Source organism: Hydra vulgaris, chromosome 15 (genome assembly GCF_038396675.1).
Source record: "Hydra vulgaris chromosome 15, alternate assembly HydraT2T_AEP".
NCBI lineage: Eukaryota > Metazoa > Cnidaria > Hydrozoa > Anthoathecata > Hydridae > Hydra > Hydra vulgaris.
Genome location: NC_088934.1, coordinates 11,698,777 through 11,719,643, shown reverse-complemented (window position 1 = coordinate 11,719,643; position 20,867 = coordinate 11,698,777). Strand labels below are relative to the sequence as shown.

General features: G+C 26.5%; 1 protein-coding gene across 3 annotated transcripts in view; it reads left to right on the top strand.

Annotated features, from left to right (window-relative positions):
- Nucleotides 1-20,867, top strand: part of LOC136072083 (solute carrier family 22 member 15-like) — a 68,973-nt gene that overhangs the window by 5,132 nt on the left and 42,974 nt on the right. For 2 of the 3 annotated variants that reach the window (XM_065820281.1, XM_065820280.1), the window contains 4 exons: nt 8,987-9,247; nt 9,383-9,745; nt 14,644-14,747; nt 20,405-20,728. In XM_065820281.1, coding sequence (XP_065676353.1) covers nt 9,197-9,247; nt 9,383-9,745; nt 14,644-14,747; nt 20,405-20,728 — 842 coding nt within the window. In that variant the 5' untranslated portion in view covers nt 8,987-9,196. The remainder of the gene's footprint in view (nt 1-8,986; nt 9,248-9,382; nt 9,746-14,643; nt 14,748-20,404; nt 20,729-20,867) is intronic. The other variant, XM_065820279.1, reaches the window with a different exon arrangement.

Sequence of the window (20,867 nt, the reverse complement as noted above, 5' to 3'; positions counted from 1 at the left end):
ACCGCCAATTTCACTATCTTCTGCATGCAGTAACAGCTGGGGAAAAGGATGACGTATGCATGATGCTTTGGAGACAACACACTGATGAAATGTTGCTTATTGAAGGAAACACATTTGATATCAACAATGAAAAATCAACATTTGAATTCACACCATTCGCTGATACTGCATGGGTTATATTTGCTAGTAATTGTTTATTATGCATTGCAACTTACCCATCACCATTTGCATATGTGCATAAAAATCAATTTAATAAATGTGGTGCAACAATTAGTCGTGGTAGTGATACAACATATACAATGCCCACTACAAAATCATGGAAAATTGAAATAAAAAAGTTAGAGCATTTAAAAAAAAAACGTTTTCTTCTACTTCAAAAGAAAAGTTGCAGCACAAAGTGATATTAGAATTTATGGCTAGCAATGGGATAAGGCAGCTAGGCGATCCTGTGATTGGCAAGTTTACTCATCGATTTCAGGAGAACCTCTACATTAAGAAATCAACTGTTGGCAGCAATTGCTTGGTAATATTTTAATCTCCATTTTTAGCATAGTCATAAGAATAAACAGTCAGGAAAAAAAGGTGGTTTCTATTGCTATACTGTTTTATGTTGAAACTCGTAACAACGACTCACTGAAGATGAGAGTAATGTTAAATAAAGTTTTGTTTACCACAAAAAGGTAAACAAAACTTTATTTAACATTACTCTTATTAAGAGTTTGAACTGAAGATTGGTTTTGAGATTTAATGAGAATAGTTTTAAAAAATTTTAATATGAATTATTTTTCTTATCTGTTAGAAAAGATTACTTTATAAGTCTGTTAGAAAAGATCAGCTTTAAAAATTTATTTTACATAGCTGAAGTAGTTATAAAGAATTTTATAATAATATATAAAAATATAAGTATATATGCATATATTTAAGTATATATGTATATATATATATATATATATATATATATATATATATATATATATATATATATATATATATATATATATATATATATTTAATGTAGTTATATAATATATATCAAAGCATATTACATATTTATGCACATTGATATATATTATATAGCTACATACATTAATATATAGAATACATCATCATTTAAAGTAATATTATATATATACATATATAATATATATATATATATATATATATATATATTTGGTTTTCAATACAAACATCAATTTTGGTTAACTATATATATATATATATATATATATATATATATATATATATATATATATATATATATATATATATATATATATATATATATATATACATATATAGTTATTTTGGTTTTCAAAAAAATTTACAAAATAACTATATATATATATATATATATATATATATATATATAGTTAATAAATATATATATATATACATATATATATAAATATATATATATATATTTATATAAATATATATATATATTTATATATATATATATATATATATATATATATATATATATATATATGTATATATATATATATATATATATATATATATATATATATATATAAATATATATATATATATATATTTATATATATATATATATATATATGTATATATATATACATATATATATATATATATATATATATATATATATATATATATATATATATATATATATATATATATATATATATATATATATATATATATATATATATATATATATATATATATAGTTATTTTGGTTTTCAATGCAAACATCAAGAAAAAGTAATTTATCATTTTGTTCATGTTCATAAATGAATTTAATATTCGGGAGTTTAGAATTAATATAATTAAAAAAATTTACACTGTCATTTTTAGATGGAAAAGATGCGAAAATGTCATCAATGTATCTCCTATAAAACAATGGCTGAGTGCCGTTATACTTTTCAATCCATTTGTTTTCAAATTCACCCATAAATAGATTAGCTAACACAGGAGCCAAAGGAGAGCCAATTGCAACTCTGTCAATTTTGTCATAATATTGACCATTAAAAAAAAAATGTGTATTACTTGTGGCAAAGTGAAATAATTTAACTAAGTTTTTTTTGGAAATTTTTAGTTCAGGGTAGTTTTGAAATATTTGTAATACTGCTATTTCAATAGTTTCATCTAACTATAATGTTAGGTATGTTAGTGAATAAATTTTTGACATCAAATGAAACAATACGAGTTCCTTTAAAATTATTTAATTTAAGGTCATTGATAAATGAAAAAGAATCTTTAGGTGAATATTTATTGTTTATGCATGGTTGAACTAAGTTGCTAAGGAATTTTGCTAATTTATAATTATAAGATTTTATAGAAGATATAATAGGTCTAAATTTTGGAATATTATTGAATTTTTTATGCATTTTGGCTATCCCATAAATTCTCACAGGATGAGAATCTGTGGGGTACATATTTTTTTATATTGTTCAGTAGTAAGAAAATTTTCTTTGTTTAATTTTTAAAGAAATTGATATAATTGTCCTTGCGTGAATTTTGTAGGATCTTTGTCAAGAAGTTTAAATTTATTTCCATCATTTATAATTAAATAGATTGCCTTATCGTAGTCAGTTCTATTTAATAGAATCACACCGTTACCTTTATCCGGTTTTACAATAACTAACATTTTATTTTTTCTTAGTTTTTTAATAATCCCATGTTTGCGCAAAGTGCTTTTAGATGGTTTATAATTAAAATAATATGTATTAGCAATATGTGTTAATTCTGTTAAAACTTTATTAGAATTTTTTTTTATTAATAATATTTTCATTTAATGACTGATAAATCATTTCAAAAGAAGTAAAAATATCACTTTTATTCAACCTTTCTGGGGGTATGGAGTGGTTGAGCCCGCTCCTTAAAATTTCTAATTCATCCTAAGTTAATTAAAATTTAGATTAATTTTTTATAATTTGTTCAGAAGTAAAAGGTAAAAGGTAAGAAAGTCTTTATATAAAATGGCACAACCCTGAGTTAAACAAACAAGTTAGGCACAGAATTATTGAATTGTTCTAATTTAATTTATATTAACACCCTGTCCTTTTGTGTAATAAATTATTGTACTATTGTAATATTTATATTGTACAATACCTTTTGTGTAATAAATGTTAACTATAAATTTGAGTATATTTTTATTATTTCCTTTGTATTATATTTTTTATTTTAGTTATATATTATAAAAAGTTTTTTTTTGAACAGCACTTTTTAATGAATTTTTAATTACTTTGTAACCTATATATTGAAAAATTTTAAATTGGTCATTTTAAACTGATAATGAACTTTGTAAGTTTGAAACATGTATTTTAAACTAAAAAGTGTTTTTTATTTCACTAAAATAATAATATCATTTGTGCTCACCAGACCTTTCGGATATCTATATATATATAAATATATATATATATATATAAATATATATATATATATATATAAATATATATATATATATAAATATATATATATATATATATAAATATATATATATATATATATAAATATATATATATATATAAATATATAAATATATATATATATATCTGTATTTTTTTTTTCATCTTTAATTTTCATAGTTATTTTAAAAGCATTTGTTAGGCTGAAGAAAAGTTATTTCATAGGCTTTTGAACATCTTTTAGTAATATTAGACAATGTCTAATTTTACTAAAAAATAATTAACTTATCATTCAGATTCTGTTAACTTTATCAGTTATAAATGTTTATTCTTGCAAGTTAAATAATTAATAAATCTTTTTTTTTTTAACGATGCAAAGCTTGCAAGAGTAAATAAGAACAAAACAAATTGTATTCAAATAACAGCAGTTTAATTTAATATAAAAGTAAGCAGAAAAATGAGATCAATACTTTTGTAATGAAATATTTTTGTTTGCACCTTTGGAAGTTAAAAACGAGTAGTTTCTTGAAGAAAAACATAAACAAAGTGCTATTGTTTGTTTCCAGACTATATATTTCTTATGACTAAGTTTTAAGTTATTTTAAGTCTTATACTTTACGTTGTCTCATAAAATTTATATTTTAAAATCTAGATCTTTTATACAAAGAAGCAGTGCGTCCTAATAAGTTTAAAGAACTTATTTCTGCTTTAAGAACCCCGTTAACAACAAGGGTGGAGAAGTTGGGTGTGGCATTAAATTTATTGCTAAAGGCATAGAAGAACATTATAGTGTAGTAAATAGTTGGTTCAAAAAGTTAAAAACTTGTTTAATTGGTGCTCAGGCTATATCACTTAAACGGTATAACAATCGAATTGTAGATATTTTAGCTATGGAAAATGAAACTGGTCCATTAAAAAGTCCATTAAGATGTTTAGCACTCTCAAAACTTTGTGAAATGTTGCGAGATATTGGTGTGTTAATAAACACAGTTGATGTAAAAAGTACCAGTTATCCTGCTGATGTTTTTACAGTGTGTCAACGATATTTTGATTTGTTTTTCTTGTTTTTTGCACAAAATTGCAATGTTACCGTTTCGACAGTAGGTTCTACTATTCCATTTTTTATTGCAGAATCTTATAAAAAATTTGGCATTGGTTACATAATGATCTCAATTCAAGGTAAAGAGTCAAAGCACTCTGAAATCAAAATGCAGTTACGATTTGAAAGTAATAGATCTGATTTGCATGATAATAAAAATAAATGGTTCCAGTTAATGCGAACTAACTTAGTATGAAATTTTTATATTCCTTACCATTTTCTGTTCATTTCTACAAACCACTCTCATTGCGTATCTCAAAAGCCAGTTCAAAGTAATAGTATGCAATGTTCCTGTTCTTGTACTCTCAATTTTGATGAGCTCTGTCAAAATTGCATTGACTGTTTTCCTTTAATGGAATGTGTTTTAAAAAAGAAATATTTGGATTAATCTTTGATATGGTAAAGCCTGTTAGGTGCCCATTATGTACACAAGTGTTTCCCAATGATGTTCTTCTACAAAATCATAAGTGTATAACTAACGCTTAATTCTAATTGTAAAGATCTTGTACCTCAGGATATGACAAACGAGGACTTAAAGTCTGAGTTATCTAAATGAAACCAATCTTCGGAAGGAAGTAGAGCCATGTTAATACGACATTTAGATAATTTATATAGTAGTAGTTCTTGGAAACAAAAAAACTTAAAAATGGCTATTTTCATAGCCACAAATTTATTTAAAAGCATTTCAATGGTTTATGTAACAAAATGCAATGCTAAGTAAATAATAATAAAATAATACCTTCAAATTTTGTTACTTGATTCATAAAATCTTTATTTATCACTGCATCACTTAGTTTATGATTTAAAAAATAAACATCCAACAGATGTTAAACTTTTGAAATCATTTCTAAAAGTGCAGTTTAGCTTGTACTTTCTTGACTCTTGTAGCATCACTACAAAGAAAATATAGTACCTAAAAATTAAATTTTAGAAGCTGAATAAAAACTATTTTTAAAAAATTACATAACTGCCTATTTAGAAAAAGGAAAGAATCCATAAATGGAGGGCTAACCTATAGCAACAATACTTTACATATATATATATATATATATATATATATATATATATATATATATATATATATATATATATATATATATATATATATATATATGTATATATATACATATGTATATATATACATATGTATATATATACATATGTATATATATATATGTATATATATACATATGTAAATATATTTATATATATATATATATATATATATATATATATATATATATATTTATATATATATGTGTGCATGTGTGTGTGTTAATTTAATCTTTGAGACTTTTCTCAGATGATAATGCTAGTGGTTCATTAAAGATTGAACTGTTCCATCAATAATAAAACTATTTGCATCATACCTTTGAATATAATAAAAAACTTTTACGTTTTTATTTAAATAATACTCAAACTTTAAAGGGGTTTTTGATGTTATGAAATAATTGCTTTTCCAGTAAATTCATGTATTGTTTTGTTACTGACACCACTTTTTCTTTTTTTATAAACTCGCTTTAATAAATAGTTAATCCCTTGCAATCTCCATGGATCAAAAACTTTTTCTATAGTAGCCTTTTGATTAATTATAATAACCAACTTTTTTATAGAAGCTTTTCTCCTCCATGTCACTATCTCCTTCTTTCCTCCGTATGCTGAACACAATGCAGCAATAGATCTATAGATCTGCAACGAAAATAATTGGCATTAAACAGGTGGCTTGCCCTTTTGCCAGTTTCCTATGGAGAGCATTAACTGTTCCATATTGGAGTGTTCTTTATAGTCCTTAAAACATAATAAAAATTGTTTGCATAAAATCCAAGATTGTTTATATTTGTTTTACCCACACACACACACACACAAGCACACTCATGCACACAAACACACACAAACACACACTCACACACACACAAATGAAAATGTGTACATAGCTATCACAGAAAACATAATTACTGACATTATTATGAAATAGGGAGAGAACATGCAAGGGATGTATAAAAGTTGATAGTTTATGGATTTAAATGTGCAAAATGTATTAGTAGACTGCTAATCTAAAAACCAAAGGAAAGTTATAGATCAACACTAAATTACTTGTACATATTTTGATGTAAACTTTTCAAATACATTTTAGACACCCAAAGTATATAATCCAACCAGTTTTTCAGAAGAAGAAAAGATTAAAATGAAGAATAGTTAAAAAACAAACAAATTAAACCCTCAGAGTGTGTGTGTGTGTGTGTGTGTGTGTGTGTGTGTGTGTGTGTGTGTGTGTGTGTGTGTGTGTGTGTGTGTGTGTGTGTGTGTGTGTGTGTGTGTGTACATATATACATGTGTATATATATATGCATATATATATATATATATATATATATATATATATATATATATATATATATATATATATATATATATATATATATATATATATATATATATATATATATTTAATAATAAATGAATGAATATATTCAATATAATTATAATTAATATAACTATAATTATATTATTATATATTATCATAATTATTGTTATAGTTATTAGGATTAACTAATTAACAATAGTATTGCGAAATAATACTACATTTTAAAGCTATAAATATTCAATTCAAATATAAATAGAAAATAAAACTAAATAAAACACCACCTTATTACTATTACCAATAACATCGGCAAACCAACGTCTTTCAAAAGTTGACTTTATTCCAGAACCCTTTGTTTCTTTCGACAGACATAGTGTTAAATCTAAATATAAAAGTTTAATGCAAAGCTTTTTTAACTTGTCAGATCATTGGGAAAAGATAACCGATTTACAATAAACACTGGATTGGTCATAAACATTAGTTGTTAAATCTTTACAGTTGTTTCAATCTGGTTTCCGTTGAAATTAAGTTTAATTTAAACACGCTTTTTTACTCGCAAGTGTTAAAACTGACAATCGGGGGGTTTATTGCTGATGTTAGCGCCGCGAGCCAAATAAAAATATAGCATTCTCTTCATGAGAGAATGTAAACAGTAAATGTTTATACATTGTCCTTAAGTTCGCTTTAGAAAAATGTGAGAGACTTTTAATCTCAATCAAAAAAAAAAAAAAAAAAAAAGTTATTTTAATCTTTTTATTTATTCTTTAATTCTTTTGTAAGTAAAGACTTATAAATAATAAAATGACGACGACAAAAAGGTTTAGTATTGTGCAACCTTGTAAATAAAATATTTTAATTCCAGTATTTTCTCGAAATTAAAAAATGAAATAAAAATTTAAATTAATAAAAATTTAAATTAATAAAAATTTCGAAATTGTACCATGAAATTGTACTCTAATGTAAGTTTTATGTGAAAAATATATGATCCTTCATATTATAGATCAGTGCCGTAACCACAATTTTGATATGGAAGGGGGGGGGGGGAGGGCTGGGCTTTCTTCCATTGAAAAAAAAAGGAGGGGGTGGGGGGAGATTTATAATTAAGAAAAGATTTGAAAATTATAACTTATAATAACAAACCTTTTTATATTAGTTTTTGGGTACACTTATGGTAGAGTTCAGAGATGTAATTTAAAAAGTTTAATGACCATCTAAAACCATATACTTTTAAATATCTATATATATTCATATATATTTTAAAAATATAAATAATAAAATATAAATATATATTTTAAATATCTCAACAACTCTTATTTTCAGCAAAACAAACAAACAAATAAACAATTGCCTTCTAATAGAATGCCGATAATAATTCGAAAAAAATGTTGATAATAACATTATTCGATTTGACAATCGAATTAATGATGAGATGAGTAAAAACCTCACGCGCATTAAAATAAATACTTCATTTTTTGCAATTAAAAATGAGAAAATGTAAGGTTTTCGCAGATTTTAAGCTTATCTCAAGAAAATAAATGCTATAGAAATAAAGTCATTCTATATATTTCACAATAGTGGTTTCTTATAAAAATAAAAAAAATTTAATTATTGGGGGGCCTGGGCTTCCCTGGCCTTCCCGGCGGTTACGGATCTGTAGATGGCAAATTAGTTAGCTAAATTGGTTGAGGTTCAGGTTGAGAAACTATATATAAAACAACGGGATAAAGTATATACAACAATTTAAAAAACTTTACTACAAGAATAAATATTTATTTTCTGAAAGTTTCTATACTTTCCGAGAATTTAAAGTGGAAAATTTCCTTGCAAATACCCAGAGATAAAAGTTTCCATGAAATTTTAATTCTAATTTAAAAGTTGATTAAGGGGAGTTAATTAGGTAAATTAGTTAATTAATAAGGTAAGGGTAAAGTTTAATAAAAACAATGGCTAGTAAATAAAGTTTAAAGTACATAAAAGTACAACATCAACAAATGTCACTAATTACTCAAATATGCCCGTTTAATCATTTTTTTAAATTATACTTACTACCTTGAATCGTATTTGTTCATTTATTTTTACAATTGTGTTTGTTTGCTTATTCATTTGTTATTAATTTGCCCTTGTTTTTGTTCACAGTTAAAAATTTGCTGTGTTTATAACTAACCAAGATGTAAATGATACTTAAATTAGTTATAAAAAAGCAAATAATCAAGCAAGAACAAGAAAAATTTAATAAGTTGACGTCATCAACCCTTCCGATGAACACTGTTTATTAAAAACAAAGCATATATTGAGGTTAAGTTTGACAACTTAAAATTTCAGCTAAAAGAAGAGGGTGTACTAGAAATGTGCAAGACTGTTAAAGAAATGCGTGAGGCCTCAAAAGAAATGTCTGAGGTCAACTTTGTTTATTATTATTATTAGAATTTTGTTAACATTTTTTTACTGTTTAACCTAAATACATAGCGTAAACTTTACTAATGGAAAGTTACCAGTTTATAAAGCATTGATTTGATAAATATTTGATTGTAGACATTGGAAGAGATGTCAGAAACAAAACCAGTCGAGGGTTGTACGAAAGAAGCTAATGATTGGGAAGCTCCATGTAGAGAGATGGTTGTTGATGACATTTTAATTCGAATCGGACAGTTTGAGAGAGCTCAGATTTCGTTGTTAATTTTATTTTTTCTGATGTATGTTCCGACAGCATACCAGGTTTTAATAACATCTTTTGTTGGTTATTTATCGCCATGGAGATGTGTTAAGGGGAACAATACAGACTGTAAAATGGATGGCATTTTTTCTATTGGAGACGATCTTTACGACGCAAATTGTCACATGAATCGTAGCTCTTGGGAATTCATCCTGCCAAAAGAGTTTTCATTTACTGTAGAGGTAAACAATCTAAAAAGAAATTATTATATGTTTCCATTAAAAAATTTAATTAAATGACTAAATTAGTTTCCATTTGTCGTAGAGGTAGAATGAAAAATGTGCAAAAAGTAATTTGCACATTTTTCATTCTACAAAAATGACATACATTCCATAAATATTTCATAATTATTGCGTAAGTCTTCCTTAAAACGATAAAAAAAAAAAAAAAAAAAAACATTTGTACAAACATTGCGTAAAAAATTTCAAATTTCTTTTAACAACAAGATTTACCCACGAAGTCTCAATATTTATTTGATAAAACAAACTTGGAAAAATATCTCCGAGTTGGTTTTTAGTTGCTTTGTAAATAATTTAGTCATTTTTTGGTTCTTTTTCAGTCGTTAAATAAAAAATCGATACAAATTTAACTATATACATAAATATACTTATATATATATATATATATATATATATATATATATATATATATATATATATATATATATATATATATATATATATATATATATATATATATATATACATATATATATATATACATATATATATATATATATATATATATATATATATATATATATATATATATTTATATATATATATATATATATATATATTAATAGTATACATTTTATATTCTATGGGGCATCACATATGCCTTAAAACAATTATTGTAATGATAAAAAATTTAGCTGATGGCATATTTAAAGATTAAGCAATTTTTGTGTATTAATTATGTTCTTGTTTTAAACTTTGTCTACATTTAAAATAGGATAATTATTACTTTAGAAGGTTTTCATTTTCCATTGAAACGCACGCGCTTTCGTTGGCATCAGTTTGCATCAGTTTGCATAATCAAGTAAAAAGCGATGAAAAAATTTTATTTTCTTACTTAACGGTTTTTAAAAGTCGAACTTTTAGTTATTTAACTTATTTTTGCTTAAAATTTCCATCCCTGTGGATACTATTGTGCGTGTATATGTTTTTGACTCATCTGCGTTTTACTCCGACTATATTTTAACTACGAGGAAAACAAAAAAATTAAATACATTCCGATTATATTTCGACAAGAAATTTATCTTCAGCGGATATTTACTTACTAAGTACTGACTTTTGCACTGCGATTAATAACACCAAAGTTATTATAAAGTTTTTAATTTTTAAAATTTAAAAATTTACTTTCTTTGCATCGTCATAAGTTTTAACATAAATAATCAAAGACATCCACGATTGAACCAGTTGTCTGAAGCCGCTGGGAAAAAAAGGAGCAATGATTTAAAAAGAAAACGAATCCAAAAACAAACGAACACTTTTAGATTGCGTTCTTTGAACAAAAAACGAATATAAATGCAAGCAGGTAGTTAAATTATTTTTAAACCTTTTGACATCCATGACAGAATAATTAAATTAGTTCTATTTACCAATATTTATTTATAGTTATATGGTATAGAGATCGGTATCATTGACTCTAATGAGTTGTCAGATCATAATTCCGACAAACCTTTTCTTGCCGGTGATATCAATGACCCCAAAAATCGTCATCCTTTAAAAAAAAATCAGTTGAATTTTGTAGTTGTTTGTCACAATAACCAACAAATATATAAAAGTGATCTTTCTATACAAACTAGACCCACCTTTAACGATCCTGCTCTATGGAAATTAATATCAGACACTGATCGAACGAATATAATTTTGATGGGGTCTTCTAGCAATTTTCTAAGAGATCAAAAAAACGCAAACTCCCTACTTACATCTTTATAGAGGTACGAAGAAACGGAGAAAAAGTTAGAAGAAATTGGTTCGTTTGGAGTAAGGCTGTGGCATCACTCTTTTGTTTCCCTTGCTTCCTTTTTGGATTGCTTCTTTCAACCAGACCCGGTGTTCAATCCATTTTGTTGTCTTGGAGTGGAGGTGTACATGAAAATTGGAGAAAACTTTAAGATTGCATTAAAAGTCATTAACTAACCAATATTCACCAAAATTATTCAATACGATTCACTTGAAAAGTCTAAAGTCCATTGAGCATTAGTTAAAAAAACAAATCGGAGATGAAACAAAGCATTGGAAAGTAATTTTGCAATGCATTCTTGACGCCACAATTTTTCTAGCTTCAAGAAGTTTAGCTTTTATGGGAAAGAATATTGTTTTTAAATTTTAAATTATATTTTGCATTATTTAATATTTAATTTAAGAAATCAAAATTATAAGTTATAATTGAATATAAATATAGATTACTATTTTGGTATATTTTTGTTTGCAATTAGGATCCAATCAAAAATTGTTCAAAAATGGGAATAGAAACTTCCCTGGAGCGCTCGAATTAATTGCTCGCCACAATAAAATGTTACAAAATCAAATGTATCTTTTGCTAACCATCAAGAAGAAAAAAATACGCATGCATGCTCATTACTTATCCTGGAAATCACAGAATGAATTTATCAAGGAGTGCGGAAAATTTATGGTTTGAGAAGTTATTCCAGAAAGAGAAAAATCAATATATTTCACTATCATCACGGACAGCACTCACAACTCGTCCCACAGCGAGCAAATTACTTTCATTTTTTGTTTTTTGCATTCCAGCGATAATCAGCAGTGGGAGGTCAAAGAAAGTTTTCTTAAGCTAGAATAACTTGAAAAAAAGAAGAGATTTGATATAACAAAGTTGATATTGAATGTTTTGAAAGAGAATGAGCTTGGCATCAAAAATCGTTGTGGTCAAGGCTAATACAATGGCTCTAATATGACAAATATTTACAATGGAGTTCAAGCTTTAATTAGGCGGAATAATCCACAAGCAATTTTCATTCCTTGTTCTGCTCACAGTTTGAACTTATGTGCAGTACACGTTACTGAATCGTCGGCTCCTCCGAAATCCTTTTCTTGAAATATTCAAATGCTATACAATCTGTTCAGCTGCAGCCCAGTTTGTTTGAAAATTCTCCAGGAGGAGACAAGCCAATCATTACATAAACTTTCTGTTACACGATGGAGCTCAAGGATAGAAGCAGTCAAGTAAAAAAGCTTAGAGAGATCTTGAAATCATTACATCGTCTAAGAGAGTTCGACCTTTCAGGCAAAAGTAGTAATGAAGTGCATTATCTAATTAAATGGATGAATTCTTTTGATTTTTTTGGTTTGAGGGCAGTTAACAACGTGAGTCTTCTGCTTTAATCCACTCAACTCACTCTCGATGATAAAGTTAAGATTCTAAATGGCCTTTTGAAGGATCTGGATCAAATCTGGTTGTCTTGGGACCTGATTTTGATAGAGACAACAAAAGTTGCAAAGAACTTGAAACTAAATGAAACTATGTTTGCTGTGAAGAGAACGTTAAAAACATTTACTGATAAAACTGCTAGTTACAACCAGGAAGAATATATATATATATATATATATATATATATATATATATATATATATATATATATATATATATATATATATATATATATATATATATATATAAAATCCCTAATTCATGGCTCTGACTCATTTACATACATTTGGGAAAGCAGTAAAGTATCAAAAAAAAAGTTGCTCGAAAAATGGATTAATATGGAAATATTTTTGATCGAAATGTTTTTTTGGGATTAATATCGAAAATTAATTTTATGAAAATATTTCGAAAAAAAATCGAAATTCATTTAAAGAGAATAATGTCGAAAATGCCTTTACGGAATAATATCGAAATTTGGATTTAGGAGTAGTATCGAAAAACTAGCAAAGAGGTAGAACATGTGAGGAGTGTTGCTACATCGAGTGACAATTAGGTAAAACATGCAGAGAGTGCTGCTAAATTGACTGAGGGTTTGGTTTATGCAGGCAGTCAAGCAATTAAAAAATTGAATCATAATCTTTTTTTTTAATTTTCGATATTATTCAATTTTTAATTATTTTGATGTTAATCAGTTTCATCTAATTTCGATCTTATAATACTTTTAGGATCTTTGATATTATTTCTTCACAAATTCGATTTTATTCTCTATTTCGATATTAATCTGGAAAGTCCCTTTACAGTTTGGCTATTTTAAATACTGTTACTACTACCCATACATTTTTATTTTGATAATAAATAGTTTTAAAATAAATTAATTTGAATTTAATATAATTTTCACATATTCTAAGTTGTTTTACATAGTCGATATACAATTTTAAGATGAACCATTGGTTTGTTAGTAGATCAAAAACAATTAACAAAATGTCACTGATTTTATGCGTTTTTTAAATATAGTTACGAATTATTAAAAATCAATGGAAGGCACTGTATACGATTCAAAACAACGTCGCATTGCAATCGTTCAGCAAAGCTTGTTTGCCAGAAAACAGTTATTGTAACTTTTCCAACCCCCGGTTTCAGCTGATATATACTTGGGCGGTACGACAGAACCGGTGCTGCATTATCATATATCATATGATTATTTTAACTTGATTTATTAAATAACTTAAAAGAATATCAGTAACAGCAGCAACTAGCGTTGAGTTTGCAATTGTTGACCAATTTATTTATAATGTCACAACGTGGTTAAACTCTTTCTCCTTTCTTTAAACATAAAGCAATATTTTAAACTAAAAAGACTTTTAAAAAGATTGATGGTTGAGTTAAAAAGCACAGATGTTAAACTAAAAAAATAAGACACAGTTGTTAATCCAAAAGAAATTAGTTTTAGTTTACAATGCATTATTTTAATACCCATATCTTCTTAATCTATCTGTATAGACTAAGGCCAGAGTGCGATGAGTTTTTGTTGATAAAGATGAGCATTAATATTGTCCCAGTAGTAACCAGTTAGTAAACAATATTTTCATTACATAGGTCATTAAGTAAAAAAAATTAATTTTTTTATATTGTTAAAAAATTTATTTATTTATTTACATCTAAAAACATATTTTTTTTTTAGTGGAATCTTGTTTGTGAAAAGAAAACGCAATCCTTTCTTTTAAACTCTGCACTTTTTATTGGCTGGGCAGCTGGCACAATAGTATTAGGAATACTTTCAGATAGGTGTATTTATCAGCTTTTATAATTTTGGTTCCAAATCATAGCGTTAAAATAATATTTTGGTGTTTTTTAAATTTTTTTTATATGATTAAGTGTAATGCTGTTGGAATAGGTAATCTTTACAAACTTTGCCTTATAAATATTAAAAAATTACAGCACAAAAATTAATCTGCTAATTATTGTAAATTATGAACCTGTATTTATTATGACAATACTAAGATATTAAATAATTGGTTTGAAAAAATAAGAAACCTTTAATATCAAAAGTTTTATTTGATTTTGATTTTTTGTAACTATAGTTGTAAGAAATACTTATTATTTTATATTATACAAAATATTTGATGTAAATAGTGCTCGCTGGATGTTTATAGTTCTCTTCTAAGTTTTTTAAAAAACTTAGAAGAGAACTATTAACATTATCAAAAAAATGTGTGGTGGTTTAGGGTTGAAAAATTTCAAAAATCTTCCGATAAAAAGAACAATAAAATTTCAAAAAATACATGCGATAAATTTTTTTTCTGGTTATTTATGTAAAAATTTTTAAGAAGGACAAGAGGTCTTGTCAAAGAGCACCATGGCAGAGAATTTAGTTTATAAAGTTCACACCACTTGCCTTACTATTATGCATTTACTACTAGAGCCGGCATTAAACCTTGGAACTCTTAATTTCAAAGCAAGCGTAAAGCAAAGCAAGCCGTTGCACCACGAGTGCTCAAATTAACATTATAGTATTACATACCTTTGCCTTTGTTTAAAAGCAATTTTAGACTTTATGGTGACTTTTAATTGGTTAGTAACATTTTAGTTGTTTAGAGCTTAAAGTGAAGTTTTTTTTTATTAATTTTAACGTAATCTGCTGTAGTTAATGTTTTTTGATAATAGTTAGGTTGTCATTTTAAAGGTCGTTAAGGCTGGTCATGATGTTCTCATAGCTTTTAAATTAGATAGTATATATTGTATGTCTAAATATAGATAACTGAGGTTAGCTAATTTATATCTCAGTCTAATTGGTCTTTAGGAGTTGTCATGATCGTTCAGGTAATCAATTTAGGTTAGTTATGGGATGTTCTGATGTTTTTTAAATTAGATAGGGCATGTTGTATGTTTAAGTATAAGTAATTGAGGTCGGGGAATTCAAAGTTAGGCATAATTAGACTCGAGGAGTGGTAACAATTGCTCAGTTGGTCAATTTAGGGGTAATTAATGATGGTCCAGGGATGCTCTAATGGTTTTTCAATTAGATGGAACATGCTTATGTCTAAATATTAGTAATTCAGGTCTGGGAATTCAAATCTGGGCAAATTTGGTTTCTTAGAGTGGTCATAATCAAATAGGTAGTTATTTAAAGTGTGGTCATGGGTTTTCAAGACAATATACTTTTTCTTTTTGTTACATTTTTTGAACTTAATTTCTATGATATTGTAAATATAAACATATAACGTACAGTAAAAATGAACTTTATTAACACAACCTTTTTTTAAATACGAATTTAGATGATGATATATCATATATTCGTACATCAAGGTCTCATCAAGGTACATCAAGATAAATGCCAAGACAAGCCCTCAACTCTATTTCAATCCGTTTTTATTTTAGCATGAGCAGTTCCTTATCTTCTCCCCTTACCATACACTTTTTAAAATCCAGCCTGTAGGCTATGCTAAGGAAACACTCCATGCTCTTTATCTATAAATAAAGTGTGAATAGGCCATGTATAATTTGATATCTGAAAGATCTGTTACAACTCTATAAAGCTTCCGCAGGTTATTCATGTTAAAACTGGTCAGACTGCAGAGGCAGCAACTAGTAGTTGCGTCATTCGCTTCACTACGAATGGTGGCAACTCTTCTTTTAACTATAACCTTCTCCATCTCGTTTATGAATTGACTAACCAGTACAACCATGACACTCTATTTTAGAAATCATAATAAGAACTGAAGCCCTTATCTTTGAGCTAATAGGCTTTCCAATCCAACTTTGAAATCCTGAATATAAAAGAATCATTAAATATCATTAAAAAAATAAATTGAAATATCTATATTTTTGTTTGCAGCCTAAAAAACTATATAGTTTGTTGTGAACACTAATGTTTACAAAAAAGTATTAAATTTTAAAAGTTAAAAAAGGAAACTATTTGCATAGCAGTGTGATTGAGATGCAACTGCAATTTAACTAGGGTATTATAATCCCATGTTATGATTTCATTTAACTCTTCTTGTGTAGTTGAGTCTGGTATACAAATCTTTTTCACTTCTTGGACATTGTTTCGGCGGGGTACAGCTTGGTGCCCCTCCTCATGTCACCATTTTTCTTAATCTGGTAATTCAACTTTGAAAGTCTGAATATAAAAGAATCATTTAAAATCATTAAAAAAATAAATTATAATAACTATACTTTTTTTCTGCAACCTAACACTAATGTTCATAACAAAATGTAAAGTTTTTAGAGTTAAAAAAGAAAACATCGTTACCTTTGGAATATGTTTTTGTTATCCATTATAAACATGCAATTTATATATATATATATATATATATATATATATATATATATATATATATATATATATATATATATATATATATATATATATATATGTATATATATATATAGATATATATATATATATATATATACATATACATATATATATATATATATATATATATATATATATATATATATATATATATATATATATATATATATATATATATATATATATATATGTATTTATATATACGAGTATATAGTTCTGAGGCCAAATCTATAACCGTGGTGTAGCCGCTACACCACGGTTGCTCTTTAATTTTTGAAAGTTTTATCTAAATTAGTTATTTTGCCTAGAAAAGTAAATAAAGTTTTTATTCACGAATTGACATACAGATTTTAGTTAATCTATATAATATTTTTTACATTACGTCAGGTCTCAATTAGTTCCATTTTTAAAATATGTTTAGGAAAAAACGGATTTGGTTGTCAAACCTTTGACGTTATAGACTGAAATATAAGCATATTTTATATTATTCCTTAAATCAATACCAAACTTTGCACAAAGTTAGTTTAAGTATTTCCGGTATGGATTCCAACAATTTCATGACATTGAATTAAATATATTTTGTTGCAAAATCATTTTTCAAAGACCTCTGCAGTGTGAAAACCAACCCCAACCACGGGTTTTGTTGTCACAATTCTTGGCATGTTTGCAGAATAACCAGTTAATGCAAATTTGAGTACAACTTAATTTTGTTAATGTAATTTGAAGTCAGCAATTTCTTTTACTTCCATTCATATGAAATTTAGGATTTTCAGTCTTACTAGTTTGCTTGTTTTTATCATTAGTAAGCCATGCTTTGAAAGGGTAGTTAGTTAGAATTATAGTTGAACGCTTTTTTTTTTTTTTATCTCTTTTCGATGCTAACTTTTGACCTGCTTTAGGATAAGACCTAATACTCAAAGGTGAGCCTATAGTTTAGTGGTTCTAGTTGAACTGAATGCGATTGGCAGATTTCTTTATTTGAATCAGCATATGAAAAAGATGGATTTGGCAATCAGTTACATAATTAGAATAACAACTAGCATCAGTAAAAGTATCAGGATTTATTGGGTAAATACCCATTGCAGCAAAATCACTCAAAATGGTAGATACAGCCTGTAATACAGCTTATGATGTCGAACTTTTCATGACATTTTATAACTCTAACCAAGAACTTGAATTAGCGGCTAAATAAAACAACGCGCGCAGTCGAGGCAAACGTTGTATTATTATTATTTTGATTATTATTACCAATAACTGGAGTTTTTATTATTATTGCCTATTATTATTACCGATACTTTTAATACTATGTTATTGACAATGTTGTTACTGTATATTATTATAATCTACTTCTCTTTTATTGCTATATTTTAATTAGGTATATAAAAGTCTTTTATTCTAGATAGATGTATAAAAGTAATTTGAATTTTGTCCTAAATTATCAAACTTCTTGCTTAGTTATTATTCCAAAACTTTTTCGTTTAAGTATTGTACTGTTTTACGTTTTTTGTTTTTTTTTGTTTTTGTTTGTTTGTTTGTTTTTTGTTTTTTACTTTGGTGTTTTAGTTTCTTATTATGGCGTTTACTTAAAATTAGTACTTGTACTATAATGTAAATATTCCATGAAATGTAAAATCTATTTCATAATACATTTGATTTGATTTGACAGCCGTCTGCATTTATTTTGTGACAAGTAACCTCTTCTATGTAAGTAGAGTGACACCTGTAAGTTTACCTAAATGCGTGTGAATTACATGATATTTTTTAATAGATTAAGTTTCTAAAATGAATAATAAACATTATAAATGTACATTCATAACACAATAAAATAATTTCTGTTTAGAATAAGAAGAACTCTAAGTATGTGAAAATTAACTTATGCATCAAAAACATATATAAACAAATAAATTATTTTATTCAAAATTCTAAATCCTATCTAGATTTTTTCGTAAAAATCCTTGTGACAATCAACCAGCGCGACAACCACCCCACTCTCCCCTATACTTTATGTACAATTTAGGCGTAACGTTACGGTATGTTACGGTACGTCTACACTTAGGAAAAATATATTTTGAAAAGTTTTATTTACTTTTTGTAACAAAGTAACCAAGTAAAACAAAACTTTTGAACGTTTATGACATCAAGTAAAACATAATAAATAGCAATATGAAAAAGATAAACAAACACTTATAAAAGCTTTATACAAAGCTTTATAAAGTTAATTTAGCTACAAGTAAAAAAGTGTAACCTAGTTACCCGTGGTAACCAATTTGAGACAAAGAAATTTTAAAATGTTATAGGGGGTACAAACATCTTAGGCGAAACGTAACAATACGGTGAGATTTCTCAAAACGATACAGTGACTCTTAAGACATCTCAATTGGTTTAAGTAAAACATGATTAGGAGTTGTCCATAAATAACGTCACGCTGTAGGGCGGAAAGAAGAAAGGGTTAGTCACTTATAGAAGGTGGTGAGGGAGAGGGCTTAAAGACTGTTATAATTTATTTACTTATTAGTAAAAAAGTGTAACCATGAAACTGATGGTATACAATTTGAGGCATAGTTAGTAATTACGTAATACTTCACATAATTTCAAAGTAATAATGGAGCTTGTTACAATTTACATATCTGCAATGTAGCTGTAAAACAGGACTTAATAGCGTCAAGGTATCTAAAGCGGGCAAATTCAAGATTTTCTGTTCATAAAAATTGAACCGTACCAGAACCAACAATAATACAAACTTAGGATACAGAAACCAACCACATTGAAATAAACTGCTACTTACAACATGCATCATATTGCTATGTTATTTGTAGTGTTTTATGTGGGCTACAATTTGCAACCATGTTACTGCTTGCTACCTCTCCTATACATCCTTTGCAGAAATAGCTTAGGCTGGTTTTAAGATAAGGTCAAACCTATTTTTGGTGTGCCCTGGTTTGTTAATATATCTGAAAAGGTGCCATAACTCTAGTATGTATATAATTTTTTTCCTGGCAATATTTGTAACAAGTATTTGCATAATTTAATAATCTAGTTTGTATATAATTTTTTTCCTGGCAATATTTCTAACAAGTATTTACATAATTTATGCAATTAAATTTTGTTATATTTATTTTTACAGATTTGGAAGGAAGCGAATTCTTTTTCCCTGCTGGATAGTGGTTGTTTTATCCTCCTTCGCATGTGCATTTGTTAATAACTTTTGGATTTTTTTTGCTTTGCGACTATTGATGGGTTTACTACAAGGTGGAATTTTTCTACCCATTTTCTCGTTAACAGCTGAACTAGTTGGTCCAAAATATCGTAGCTTGGCATGCACAACAATATCACTCGCATATTCTTTTGCACAATCTACTATAGGATTACAGGCATGGCTAATACCAAACTGGCGACATCTTTTAATAGTTTGTTCAATCCCATATATTCTTCTGCTTGCATCTTACACGTAAGCCATGTTTTATTTTTTTAATTAAAATTTTAGTAAATTTTTTTGTTAGCATTTTGTGTTTAGCTTGCATCTTGTGCTTATCTTAATAATTAATAAAAAATTTTTTTAATAATGCATTTCTGAAAAGATTGTCTTT